The sequence below is a fragment of the Solea senegalensis genome, linkage group LG14, assembly GCF_019176455.1.
Source record: "Solea senegalensis isolate Sse05_10M linkage group LG14, IFAPA_SoseM_1, whole genome shotgun sequence".
NCBI lineage: Eukaryota > Metazoa > Chordata > Actinopteri > Pleuronectiformes > Soleidae > Solea > Solea senegalensis.
The window spans coordinates 239,645-253,905 of record NC_058034.1 but is presented as its reverse complement, the minus strand read 5'-3'; the positions used below and the strand labels follow the sequence as shown (position 1 = coordinate 253,905).

Here is a 14,261-nt window from a genome sequence, read left to right as displayed (position 1 = left end):
ACCGAAGAAAAATCACAAAGAGAACGCCATGGGCGAAGCGCGCTTACAGGTTTCCCTGCATCTTAAGATGTGTCAGCACATTCGGTCCTTGAATTTGAGGGAATTGGTCCTAAAAAGTGCTTAGAGAAGTGCTTGAATTTGATGTCAACCAAGGTGTGAGAACGCTGTGAAATATAAAATTGATTAGTCCAATCTGGAAATTGCCAAAATGTCACCCGACTTATTTCCACTATGTCAGTAACAAAAGAAATGGTTGACAAACCAAAAAAAGTAGGTCGGCAACACGACAATTGCAAAAATGGTCCATTGAAATTTAATATAGCAATTTCTATGAAATTGCAAAGATTTGTGACGGACTTTTCATTTAAGACAAATAAAATAACGTGAACAGAATGTTATTTTTTCCAGCTCTGCAGAGGAAGATTATGACATTTAAAACCCATCAAAGCCTGACACACTGTATACACGACAGAGACTTTCTGAATCTGTCTCCAGTGGGAACTTTAAATTGAGCCGTCTTTTGAATGAGTGGTCTCCTGAGATCCTCTGCAAAAGTGCAAAAAAAAAAGAAATGGAAACTGATATTTCACAAGGCTCAAACACGTCATTCACCAAAATTAATTAATCATTCGCTGGTACAGATTTGTTTTTTTTTTCCGCCTTTCTCTTTGACTTCAAACGCCTCAGTGTTTTGTCACCATCTCTGTTTCATTCATTGCTTTGTATTTGAGTTGTTTTCGATCTGAAAGCACCTTCAGTTCTGCTCCGGCTGCTTTTTCCTGCCTCCTCATTCAGGAGGCAAACGTCCATAAACAGAAAAACAGAGAGAAAAAGGTACCGGAGGGAGGTTGATTGATGTGTGTAATTCTGCCGAGTATTGATTTTCAGTCTCAGTTTTGAATTCATCACATGACTCTCATCTTCAAATCCATGGGTCCCCGAATCACTGGTGGTCCTACAGTGAGACACAAACACGTAGGATTCTGGTAAACAGACATATTAAAATTACAGTTTTTACAAAACATTTTCAAAACAGATTTTACATTTTTGCCAGAACACTCCAATTAAATGATGTTCCTAACATTTCAATACACATGGTTGTTATTATTATTATTATTGTTATTATTATTATAATATGCTTATGTCTTAGTGAGCATTAAATAAACTGATTTAATCAATTCAAGCATCAAAAGTGTTTGTGTAGTGTGTAATGTTTTAGCTTCATGACAGTCGGTGTGTTCTGGAAAAGCATTCACGTTACGATATACTGAATATGAGCAACACAAATGTTAACACTTTCACCAGTTTAAGTACACAAAACAAGCAGTACATAGATACAAAAAGGAAACATAAATGAATATTTAACAGGAATCACTTGATCTTTTATACTCTGAAATGTGATTGGTGCAACATGAGTGAGAGTAACCCGGGAATCAGGGTGCTGCATGTTGAAGGTGCTTGATTCTAGGACTCTGTATTGCTATTAGCCTCCATCCAATACTCCCAATCCACCCTGAAAGTGTCCTCTGATCACACAGTCAATATATGGAAGCCTGTTTGAGGACACCATGTGTCCTCAGGATGCATTCAAAACCGCCTCCTCAGCTGAGGTCCTCTGATCTGTGGCCGTTTCAGATGTTTTTACACTTATCAGCGCTCATCTTCTTCTTGTCCTGTCCCTTATGTTCTCTTTCGTTACACCAACTGTCCTCATGTCCTCCTTCACAACATCCTTTGTCCTCTGCACGTGACCAAACCGTCTCAACCTTGAGTCTCTTATTTTATTTCCAAACTGTTCAACCTGAGCTGTCCCTGGAAGATGCTCACTTCAAATCCTGTCCATCCTGCACACTGCCAGCAAAAATCTCTCTTCAGCCTCTTCAGCTCTGCCACCTCCAGCCCTGCTTCATGTCTTTTAGACAATGCAACCGTTTCCTCACTAATCAGTGGTCATACACTGATTCATTTGCACCCGCCGCCACAATTTTAAAAATACAGTGCGTAAGATTATTGGTGAGATTTCATGTTTTTCATATAGCTCACCACACCCTTCCCTTCCAGGTGTGTTGGAGAACCTATGTAGCCTTCAGTTAGCATCAAAACGCTCTGACCTGGCTTCTGACATGAATACAAAAGGCTCTTTCTGGCATAATGAAAAACAACAGTTCACTGTGTTGTGACTACTTACAGAAACATCATTTTGCCCTAATTGTCTCAGATTGTGTGTGGTCACAGCAGACGCATCCAGGCTACATTTTAATGTCGTACATCAGGCTGTCCACATGCAGTCAGATCACTGAGTACAGATGTTAATACCAGGTTTGAACAGGCCCTAAGTGAGTAACGGGTCATAAATCAAGTCCTCAACTCTACTGTCATTTTAAATACACTCATATGTGCAATTGAATTGTCTGTGTACTTTTTGACTGAATTACAGATATTGAGTTGTACTTTAATCTGTCTTTTTCCTGACATTTAGATATTGATAACTTCCACAATTTGCCACTTGTATTTCACCTCTGGCCATCGACACTGTCATTCAATCCAATTTAACTAAAGGTTTTATACTTCATAACATGTCAAGCTATTTTTTAAGTTTTTTTTAAGAAAAACATGTTTTTCCAGTAATTAAAATGGACTGATGGAGCCTGAATGTTAATGTCAGGCACATCACTCGTCCACTGATGAGATATAGCTTCAGGCTATACGGAGAGGTAATGAGTGAGTGTAAATGTGTCATTGGTGTTATCATCAAGGTTTTGCTAAAAAAGTTGTAACACAGCTGTTACTTAATTGGAAAATGTCCCCCTACATTAAAAAACATGGTAGGTAATCGTGAATATCATTAGTCTTGCACATCATCATCCACTCTTCTTCTTGTTTTTCATGATTCTCATTATTTGATTGTTGCCTCAAGCTTTTAATGGTATTTAGAAAGAGGAATTTCTTTCAAATAATAATAAAAATAACGCATATGTCTAATCAAAAATATATGAAAGTGGAAAATATATCAAATTAAATTAAAATAGAGCTAAGGAATGGTTGATATTGATAATCGGTTGGTTTAGAGTCACAATACTTATTGAGTTCTAAATGGTCCCTAACTGTTTTTTCTGGACGTGATGACCACTCAAAGCATATTCACTCACACATTCGATAGATCGTCAGATCTCACATCTGTCGTACACACTCACCACCATCCTGCCCAAAGTAACATCAGCACACAGACTAATAGAGTCAGAGATTGTTTTGTTTGTTTTGTTTTAATTGTAAGAGGTAAATTCAAGATTGAACTAAAATATCAAACTTTCATTTTGGTCTTTCTTTGGAAGCAACATTTTTAGGGCTGAAAATGGAGAACAATGGAGGAAAATGTCCACTTTCAGTAATTACAGGCACAGTGAGATGTATGAGGCAATTGGGCTTGGAACTGAAGGGGTTGCCGGTTCGCATCCCCACCAGGTCAATGGGCTGGGCTACCCCTGAGCAAGTTACCTAATCCCAATAATGGGAGGATTGTGTCAGGAATCTCCACTGTGGCGACCCCTGGAGAGGCAGAAGAAGGAAAAAAATTAAATAAAAAGATAAAATGGTGATCGTATTCTTAACATAATGATGAACAAACCTCAAACCTTTATGCTGTGGTTAAAATTAAACTGCAAAAACAATTTTGTTTTCAGAAGACTTGTACATGTTCTAGTCATGTAAAATCAACGTACAACAGTGTACATGAATAAAATGTTGCCTCGTGTTTTGTTTAACGCGCCCTGCACATTAGCCTCAAATAAAAGTAAATCTAAACAATACACAGTAAAATCAGTTTCTTCCTTGTCCTCTCACTGGCAGCCATGTTTTCCAGTGCCCTCAGTGTCAGCACTGATGTCAGTGCCTCATACAACCACACTTCAAAGAGCCTGAACCATCCCTTTAAGGGCCTGTCGGGTTACTAAAGTCCAGCGCACGTCAATAATGGGACGCAGCGGGACAGATATGAAAGCACGGGTCCAGGAGCGTCCGCCTATAGTCTGGACACTGTTAGCGCTGCTTCGGGAGTCGAGGTCAGTCCTCGATCTTGAGCTGGAAAAAAGTCTGATGGGACTCGGGGAGTTCTGTCAGGCAGCAGCGGGAGCTTGAAAGGTCAAACACTGGTTGACATTAGAGCTGTACCTTCTGTATATCGAAGTTCAGCAGGATTGCTGTCGCTCTGCGGTGTCACAGCAGCAGCAGCAGCGTGGATGCAAGCTTTCTCCAAGTCTGACACATGAAAAGCAGCCGTGATCCTGTTTGCCTTGGGCGCAGAGGTGGTTGGTTCTCCGGGGAACGCTGTGAGGGAACTCTGAGGAAAATATGAAGAAATATTCACACCCTGGAGACGACGTGGATTCGGATTCATTACAGATCAGATCTGACTGTTCACATTCATAACAAGTGACTTTCATGTCCTCTGAAATGACACCCATTGGTCAAGATATAAGAACATAAGAACCTGGTCTCCTGTTTTGAAGCCTTTAGATTCATGACTTTGACTGGCAGTATGCTTGACATTGGACTTTTCGACTCTACTAATTTTTACTTGTGATAGTACCTGGTACCTGCTGCTTTTTTAGAACCTGCTGTGACGAGGTTTCAACTCGATACTAAAATGTGACGTCAACAGATTGTCTAAAGTCTCAATATTTAACAGAAGAAAAGTAAGAGAAAGTAGAGTCCAGTTGAGTAGTGCTAGAAGTGTATAATGGAAAAGTGCCAATAATGCCGTCTACTCATACGTGCTGTGCTTTATCGTCTATTTTCCTATAAATCGAAAAATAATTTAGAAAATTATTATCAGTTCTATTAAAGGAGACATATTATACCCTATTTCCCCAAGTTAAAATAGTTCCCTGGTGTCCTAATGAACATGTCTGTGACATGCTTTGGTCAAAATACCATAAGGATGAAGCACCATAGCAGTTCAATAAGCCTGCCAAAATGCTTGGTTTCGTGCATGGTCCCTTTATATGCAAATGAGACACAGGCAAACACACACCCACTTCTTCCAGGGGGTTTCCTGATTTGTCCTTTTTACAGGGCTCACTCGCTCAGATCCTGTTTCCTCCCCTCATTCCTCCCCCCTCCCTCCAATAGTTCTCTGACAATATCAACATGGCAGCGTGAGCAAAAAACAGCGAGAGTGGCATCACAGGAAGAGACGTCCTACATAAGGATGGAGCCGAACACTGTCCAACTGTAAATCAGTTAAAAACACTTAGGGACAGCACCACTGATCCACCGCTGATCGCTGCATAAACTGCTGCTGTATGTGACTGTATCAGACTGAGTCTGTGCTCCGGTCATGGAGGACGTACTGAACAAATATTTTTTTAATTAGGACGTGTCAGAATGGTCAGTTATGACCTCTATGTGACCTTTTCTTAACAATGTGTATGTTTGTACGTCGCTGACTAAATACTGATGTGAAGTGGTGCGAACACACGTTTGCTGACTTTATCCGACACATTAGCTTCATATATAAAATCTCTGTAAAACACTGTGCTCCACTGTGCAGCCACCAACAGCACACTTGTCCCTCTGCGTTGACATAATACCGCTCTTCCTCCCTCGCCTGCACTCTCGCAGGGACAAGGTGGAGCTAAGGTGGAGCCAAGGTGGAGCTCTCCAAGTAAACTTACTGGTGGGGCGGTAACATTCGTGGTGAAATGCGCATACTGCCGTCATAAGCGCAGGGAATTCAACATGGAGTGTTTTATCGCCTACACTTACACTAAGAGGGACCACGAAAACATGACTGAGTATTCTTTTTCCACACTTTGGCGACTGGTAGGGCCTCCAGAGTCCCAAATATAAGTATTAAAATGGTTAAAAAGTTGATTTTGCATAATATGTCCCCTTTAAGGTAGACGTGAAACTAGAGGCATTGCATTGGTTGCCTCATGAGAACTGGTAGACTAGAATCCAAAAAATGCAATTATACAAAATCTTTGGTTTTGTACTACAAGAAAAAAAAAATTCTCATTTTACTTTAATAAAATATAACAAATACTGTTGCAGGGTGAAGGGTGAAGTCTGCAACCCTGGAGGTGATGACAGTGGCTTTGTAGCATTTAGAAGCCGAAGCTCACAACGCAAACAACGGCTCTGCCCACAAAATGCAATGATCAACAAACAAACACAAAGAGGGAAATAAGAGAGAGCTGTGAAAAGTTACATGAACACCAGATTTTGCGTGTATAAAACATATTTAAAATAATATTTGTTTTTAGTCTTTGTCTCAATGTCCAAAAACGTGGAAACTATGTACAGGCGTTTTTCCAACTCTCTACTCTCTAGTGACAAAGTCGCTGATTCGTTGGCTTCCTGCAACAGCTCGAGTGAAATTACCTTATCAAGCACATGCTGGCTTTAATGTGCAACGTCTAACCTTTCAGAAACTGTTGGAACTTTTGCAGTCACATAATTACGGTAACACAGACTGTGCTTCTGCATGTGTCGTCTGTGATACACTCGGTCTTAAAGATTTAAACTCTTGTTGAAACAGAAGTTTCAGAGTGTCTTCATAGAGTCATGTGTGTTCTTGTATTTGTTACATCTTTAGGACATTTTCTGGCATAAACACTGACCTTTCAGGACCAGTAATTCAATTCAATTCAATTCAATTTTATTTGTATAGTGCCAAATCAAAACATACATTATCTCAAGGCACTGTACATAGACAACATCAAGGAGAGCAGAGAACCCCAACAGTTCACACAATGAGCAAACACTAGGCATCAGTGGAGAGAAAAAACTCCCTCTTAACAGAAGAAGAAATCTCTGACAGAACCAGGCTCAGAGATGTGCGGTCATCTGCCTCGACCGGTTGGGGTGAAAGGTAAAATGTGGGACAGCAGAGAGGTGGGGGACAGAAAATGGGGGAGAGAAAGGACAAGAGGGAGATGAGGGAGAGACAGAAGAGAGAGAGAGACCAGGTGCAGATACACAACAACTGTATCAGGTTACAACAACTGTATCAAGTTACAGTAGTCCACAAGGAGACCAAAACCTGGTCCTAGCGAGGCCAAATGATTGGGAATCGATGTAGATGAGTGAAGTTTGTGTGTATGTGTCTGTTTAGCTAACACACTGTATAATTACATTAAGCTCTGACAGTAAACATATTAATGAATTGTGTAAGATCGTATTGAAATGGTGTCCAGTTCTAGTTAAAGGTCCAGTGTTTGAGAATCAGTGACATCTAATGGTGACACTGCATATTACTGCTGTTGAAACATGGAGGAGATGATGAAGATGGCGGCCTTTACGAAGCAAAGCCTTCGCCTCAAGTTCATAGAGAATGAATAGAGAAAATTAAGCCGTTTTTATTCAAACATTACAACATACATATTCAATTTCTGCAAATTAGCCCTCCTAAATGTTACACACTGAGCCTTTAAATTACATTAATAACAAATACTGTAACAAATGATTCCCACACATTTATTCCATGTTTTTGTTTCGTCGTCGTTCCAGTTCTAGTTTCAGTAAATCTTATCTGGTGAGTCACAGTCTCCTGCTGTGAGAGTCTGGATTTCCCTCTGCTCTAAATGAGTTTTTTTCCCCCTCCTAATGAAGGTCAGGAGAGAGTCACATCTTTCCTTTTGTGATAATTTATCCCTATCTCCTGTTATCACAGTTTTGCCCCTTTAATCCTAATTGTATTGTATAATTGTGTGATGTGGACCTGGTGGTCTTTGAAGTATTGGCCCTATCCTTTCATTATTACCTGATGTCGTCAACCTTTGTGGGGGGGGGGCCCGTACCATGCATGCTCTGTACCAGCCTGTGTTAAAGAATAAAAGAGGAAGCAGCTTAAGTATAGCCCTTTTAAACATTACTTCAACCACCATAGTTATGATACATATATATATGTATATATAGATGGATAGATAGATACATATGTGTATATGTTCTGTAACATGTGCCCCATGCTGATAATACATCTAACATATGTACTGCTCATTTCAATGATTGTTGGTGTTATGTGTTTTATTTTTTTTTTAACATTTCCATGTCTTTTTATCTAAACCATCACACGTTATTAATAATAATAACTCAACCATAAATTAGACCATTCCCATATGTACCTTAATATCAGTATCATGAGATGAAATATACTGCAACCATGAGCAGCATCGTTAGGATTCGTGGGGACAGGCTTAATGTATACTTTTAGAAAAGAAGAAAGTTAAATCTCTAATGATTTGTAGCACAGTTGGAGATTCATAGTTTAAAATGTCTAAAATGCCTTGGACTATGCCTATTGGAGATAAAAGGTCATATAGTGCAATCCCTAATTTTAATCATATCACTGCTGTGGTTTTCCATTTTGATGTTGCACTTGGTCAAATTGCAGTTTTGATTTTCCTGTGATTAATTGTGCAGCAAAACAAAGAAAATGGCCAAGAAACATAAAGAATGACTGAACACTCTATTAAGGAAATAAGCCTCTTCAACCTGATAACAAGTTAACAAGTTATATAAGGAAATGTTTTATAAGTTGATGCTCAACTTATGTCACTTAAATCTCACCAACTGAAGTAAACTTTGTAAACCATTTTTCCAGTTTATATATGACTAATCCACAAATATCTATTTTTATACATATTTATGTATATATATTTCATTGGGCAATACTCAAATCACTCATCTGCATGCTACCATTTGAAGTATTTGTATGTATGCCTATACAATGAACATCTATATTTACATCTATGTAAAAAAAAAAATCAGATATATATTTTCCTGTTCCCAAAATAAAATAAAATGATTTCACTTGGAAGCACTAAAAATGAAGCTACTTCAAACTAAACTTAAATTACATGAGGACAATTTAACATTACTTGCTAACTTTAGTTGAAATTAAATCATTGGTGTCGTGTTAACTGCTTTGATTTCCAGTATTTGCGTAAACCATCAACATCTACAGGGTTCATTCGTTTAATGAGTGCAAATTTGCTCTACATGTGACTAAAAGTGTACATTAAACGCTTTATAGTTTCTTGTTGTGTTATTTGACAGATCCTTGCATAATATTTCTCAATGTTCAGCCTCACATTTGATTCCATATATTAACTATGTTATAGTGTAGTGACAAGGCTGATGACACTGAGCCTCATATGTGCAGTAAGAGGCGGTCAGTTTTAAACATGTTTTGTTGGTGGTGTCATAATCACATGTCTCTGACATGTGCTTATTCCACGCAGGGAATTAAAAAAAAAGTCTTCTGTCAACTTTGTTTCTAATAACACATTTTTAATGAGAACTTTTTAGGAAGTTTAGGAAGGGAAGCTCGAAAGTGAGTGCTGAAAGAAATCCCTCATAGTGCTTCAGGACCATGGACAGTTCTGGTGGGGGAGCTTCTCTCTGTGTGTGTGTGTGTTCATGTATTTGTCTCCTCTTCAGAAACCAGTGGTCCTCATGGAGAACGAAACCTGGTCGTAATAAGGCAGAACCTCATTTCTGAGGAACTGGTTACATTTAGTGCCTAAGGTGTGTGTGTGTGTGTGTGTGTGTGTGTGTGTCAAACATCTATTCATTGTGACAAAAGCATGATGGATGAACACGTGTGTCCTCACGGAATCGAGTGTGTGAGTTAATAATCACAATTGGAATTAAAATATAATATTTGTTGCAATTATGTATCTTATTCTTTATTTAATAACGAGCATGATATATATGTATACATACACAAATACAGTGTACATATATATATATATATATATATATATATATATGTGAAAATGGGTGTAAGTTCTGTCATGATATAAAAACAATTTTTATTCCCGAATATTAACTCTGTGAGATTTTGAGGGAATGGACACACACACACACACACACACACACTGCCGGTGATGGAAATAGTAATAATAATAATAACATTAATAATAATAGTCATCCCCCTCATTGACAAATCAAAACCTATTGCATTTCTCATTATCCGGCAGAATTGTCGAGGGAACTATGAGGCGCGCATTTATTAGACAATCAGGTTTTGAATAAGAAACATAGGCTGACTTCTCCCTGGTGAGGTGGAGGAGGAGGAGGAAAAGGAGGCTGTGCCCCTAAAAATACCCCCACCACCACCCAAACCCCCGCGTTATCTTAATCATTGATCTCAGAATGAAGCCGAAGCTGCAGCTTCAGGAGCCTGAACGCCACATGTCAAATTGCATATAAATGTGTACTGTTTGTGTATCTATGTGTGACAGATGATACAAAATACAAATTGTAACAGCAAAAAAAATACACAGCGCAAACACGCTGGACATTTACCTGACGGCTGCAGATGAACATCACTAACCAGAGCGCGAGGATTCTCTCTCGGTGTCTGTCTGTCTGTCCGGCTGTCTGCATCAGGAATAAATAAAATGAAAAAAAGCTGAGGTGACATTGTTCTCAGGAAATTAAATAATAATGATGTTGTTTTTGCGGGTTTATTGGTGACATTTTAATGGAGATCTTGTGGTTTGGAAGTTGCCGAGAAGTGACGCATGCGTGCACAAGGAGACGGAGAGAGAGAGAGAGAGAGAGAGAGAGCGAGAGCGTGAGAAATATGGAAACATCACAGGCAGACGCATAAACCCAGTCTTTGTCCCACTGTCGCTGCAGAAATAAAAATGAATCCGATTCTGTTAGAGTTTGGCCGTTTTTTTTCCTCCACACTGTACTCAATAATATAAAATAATATGAACAATATGCTATTAAAAATGTATAAATATTGACACTTTTCCTCTGCGCATGTTAAAACAATGTGCTTCAAATCCTTAATATAGTCAGGTTTTAGATTTGACTTCCATTCATTTTCACAGCCAAACAGAATCCTAACATATCTATATCTATGTATGTATATATATATATATATATATATATATATATATATATATATATATATATATATATATATACATCCTAACTCTTCTATAAACAATAACCAGTTATTACCAAACCCTAACATTTAACTTAACCACGTGTCACAGCTTACCGCAACCACTAACTCAGACCTCATTAGGACCAGGTTCTGGTCTCATCAACTGGTCCTAACATGCTCATTTTATACCAGGACTAAAAGAGGTCCAACTTCCATCTTTTTCCATCTTCCAAGTTGCACGCACACAGGGTCACAATTGTCACAATAGGCCAAATACTACCTTAGATAAATCTCTACTACGCAGTGTGACTATAACTAGGGACGAAGAGTTGTATTTGCAATTACACACACGCGAGCGCAGCTTTAATAATCACAGCTGAAGGAATCATATATCACACACACACACACACACACACACACATTAGCCCGGGGGCCGTGAAAAGAAACAGTGAAATTAGCATTTTAAAACCATCACTCTGTGCCTCCTTAACACACACGCACACGCACACACACACACTGACGTGCACTAATGCAACAATTACAGACTTTCACACACGGTGACGCCTTCGTGTGTGGTTTATTTTTTCTACGTGTTCTGTAATTCTGTTACAACATTTAGGTCCGCGACAAGTGCACGTGCACGCATACACACATATGCCCGAACAGCGTGCGCGCGCGGCTGTTTGGCCTTGATATCTAACCATAAATTCTGCGTTTTTTTACTGTTTTGTTCCTGCAGAGTTTTGAGATAGTTCTGAAAAAAAAGCTGAATTTCATTGTCGTTTTTTTCTTTTCTTCTTTTCTTTCTCACACACGCGCACACACGTGTGTGTAGGATTTAAAGTTTTTTAAGTGGCGAACCATGAGGTTGAAGGTCAGTGTGTATTTCCATTCATCACATGAGGAAGGATGAACACACACACACACACACACACACACACAGCCCTCGTGCCGTCTCTCTTTGTTTATGTCCCTGCACTAAAGCTCATATACATACACAGCATATGATTATTATAATATTTTTTGGGGGTGAAGGTGTTCTCTCTGTGCGCGCGGCGCTCTCGCCGCTGATTGGCCGCTCAGGTCGCGGAGTGAACGCCCTGCAGATTATGTCAGATTGCGTGCAGAAACCAAACCAGCCCAGCCTTTGAACTTCACCGCTTTTGGCTCGTATTCACGCTCTTCCGCTCATTTCCACGCAGCAGCCAGGTGCTCCACGACAAACCTCAGCGAGGGAGAGATACAGAGAGAAAGAGAGAAAGAGAGAGAGAGAGAGGCAGAGAGCGAGCGCGAGGGAGAGTTGGTGTGTGTGTGTGTGTGTGTGTGTGTGAGACAGGAGGGAGGAAAAAGAAAATAATAATAACACTCAACACTTTTACGACTCGTGCAAACTGGCTGCGGAACATCGCTTTCACCTTTGTGGATTTTGTGCGTCCTGCGTGTGTTTTTGTCTCACGCTGACTTGTAACTGGACTTACAAGCGAGCATCAGCGTTTCAACTCTGGAAAATCACAAGTGGATGATTTATTATTTCTGTTATTTTTATTTTGTTTTTATTTTTTTGCTCCACTTAGACTGTGAGAATCCCAGACGGGGCATGACTGGTTTCTGGCACCTGGACAGGTGAACATATATATATATATATAAATATATATATTTATATATATATATATTTATACATATATAGTTTTCTTTGCTGCTGCAGATAAGAACCTTTTTATTGTTGGAAAAAAATTAGACAACAGCAAAGAAACAAACAAACAAACATTGGCGGATAAGAGTTTGATTTGTGAAGATGTCAAAGCCTGTTGATCACATCAAGAGACCCATGAACGCGTTCATGGTGTGGTCCCGGGGCCAGAGGAGGAAAATGGCTCAGGAGAATCCAAAAATGCACAACTCCGAGATCAGCAAGAGACTGGGCGCAGAGTGGAAGCTGCTCTCCGAGTCCGAGAAGAGACCGTACATCGACGAGGCCAAGCGACTGCGCGCTCAGCACATGAAGGACCATCCCGACTACAAGTACCGACCCAGGCGCAAACCTAAGAACCTGCTCAAGAAGGACAGGTACGTTTTCCCGCTGCCTTACCTCGGTGACACGGACCACCTGAAGGGGCTGCCAGTGTCCGCCGCGGACTCCCTGCTGGGCTCCCCGGACAAGGCGCGCGCCTTCCTGCCGCCCACCTCAGCCCCGTACTCCTTCTTGGACCCGAGTCAGTTCAGCTCTAGCGCCATCCAGAAGATGACGGAGATGCCACACGCGTTGAGCACCAGCACTTTACCGTACGCGTCCTCGTTGGGATACCAGAACGGCGCGTTTGGCACGCTTGGGTGCCCGAGTCAGCACACCCATACCCACCCGTCGCCCACGAACCCCGGCTACGTCGTGCCGTGCAACTGCACGGCCTGGTCGGCGTCAAGTTTACAGCCGCCGGTGGCCTACATACTGTTTCCAGGTATGACCAAGACTGGGATTGACCCATATTCATCCGCACACGCCACTGCCATGTAACCTTTAAGACGCTCGTCTTTTTAATTCCACAACTGAAAATGCATGTAAATATAAACAGTTAAGAGGCATGGACACTTACAAACTGCCTTGGACAAAAAAAAAAAAAAAAAAAAAAGAAAAGAAGATTTCCTGAAATCCAACAAGTTCCTGAGACTCTGGATGTGTGTGCGTTTAAAAAAAGGACGTTGAACTGTAATAAAATGTAAATGTTATAACATTTTATGGCAACCAGAAAAATGGGGAGGCCTTGAACTTTATTTATTGTGTACATTTCAACACTGATAGGCTGAGTTTTTAAAAAAGAAAGAAAAACAATGTGTCCATGATCAAAAATATATAGGCTTTTATTTTGAAAAGGAAAATTGGCTTGCAAAATTAATAGCATCTTCCCGTAAAGGCCACGCAGTATTCCACATTTTTCCGATGTTGTGGATTATATTAGGTCAAAATCAGATGGATTACATACGGGTTATGTTGTTTATTTTTATCAAATAGCAGCGGCACACACGAATATTTAACATGGCACGAGACAAACCATCCCAAATGTTTAATTCTTGCTTTTTTTATTCTGTGGTTCAGTGCTGATATAGTCACATGCGTCATTTAATTTTAATTTTATTTTTTATTTAAATTAAAATTTATTTGTTGTTGTTTTTTTGGAGGATAACTTCTATTTGAACTAAGGAGTTGTATATGTGTATTTTCTATCTAAAATTGGTCATTTAAAAAAAGAGAAAAAAACAAGCTGTCATGTTTGGAAATGATAATGTATCGAGAAGGTGATTTTACCTCCTGGTCTTTGTTCACACTGGTGAGCGGAGATGTTTCCAATAAAGACAATCT

At 39.8% G+C, this 14,261-nt stretch overlaps 1 protein-coding gene across 1 annotated transcript; it reads left to right on the top strand.

Annotated features, from left to right (window-relative positions):
* Positions 1 to 12,223: 12,223 nt before the first annotated feature.
* On the top strand, positions 12,224 to 13,536 carry sox14 (SRY-box transcription factor 14). Its single transcript, XM_044044390.1, has one exon. The coding sequence runs from the start codon at positions 12,702 to 12,704 to the stop codon at positions 13,416 to 13,418; it is 717 nt and encodes a 238-aa protein (XP_043900325.1). The 5' UTR covers positions 12,224 to 12,701; the 3' UTR covers positions 13,419 to 13,536.
* Positions 13,537 to 14,261: the final 725 nt, after the last annotated feature.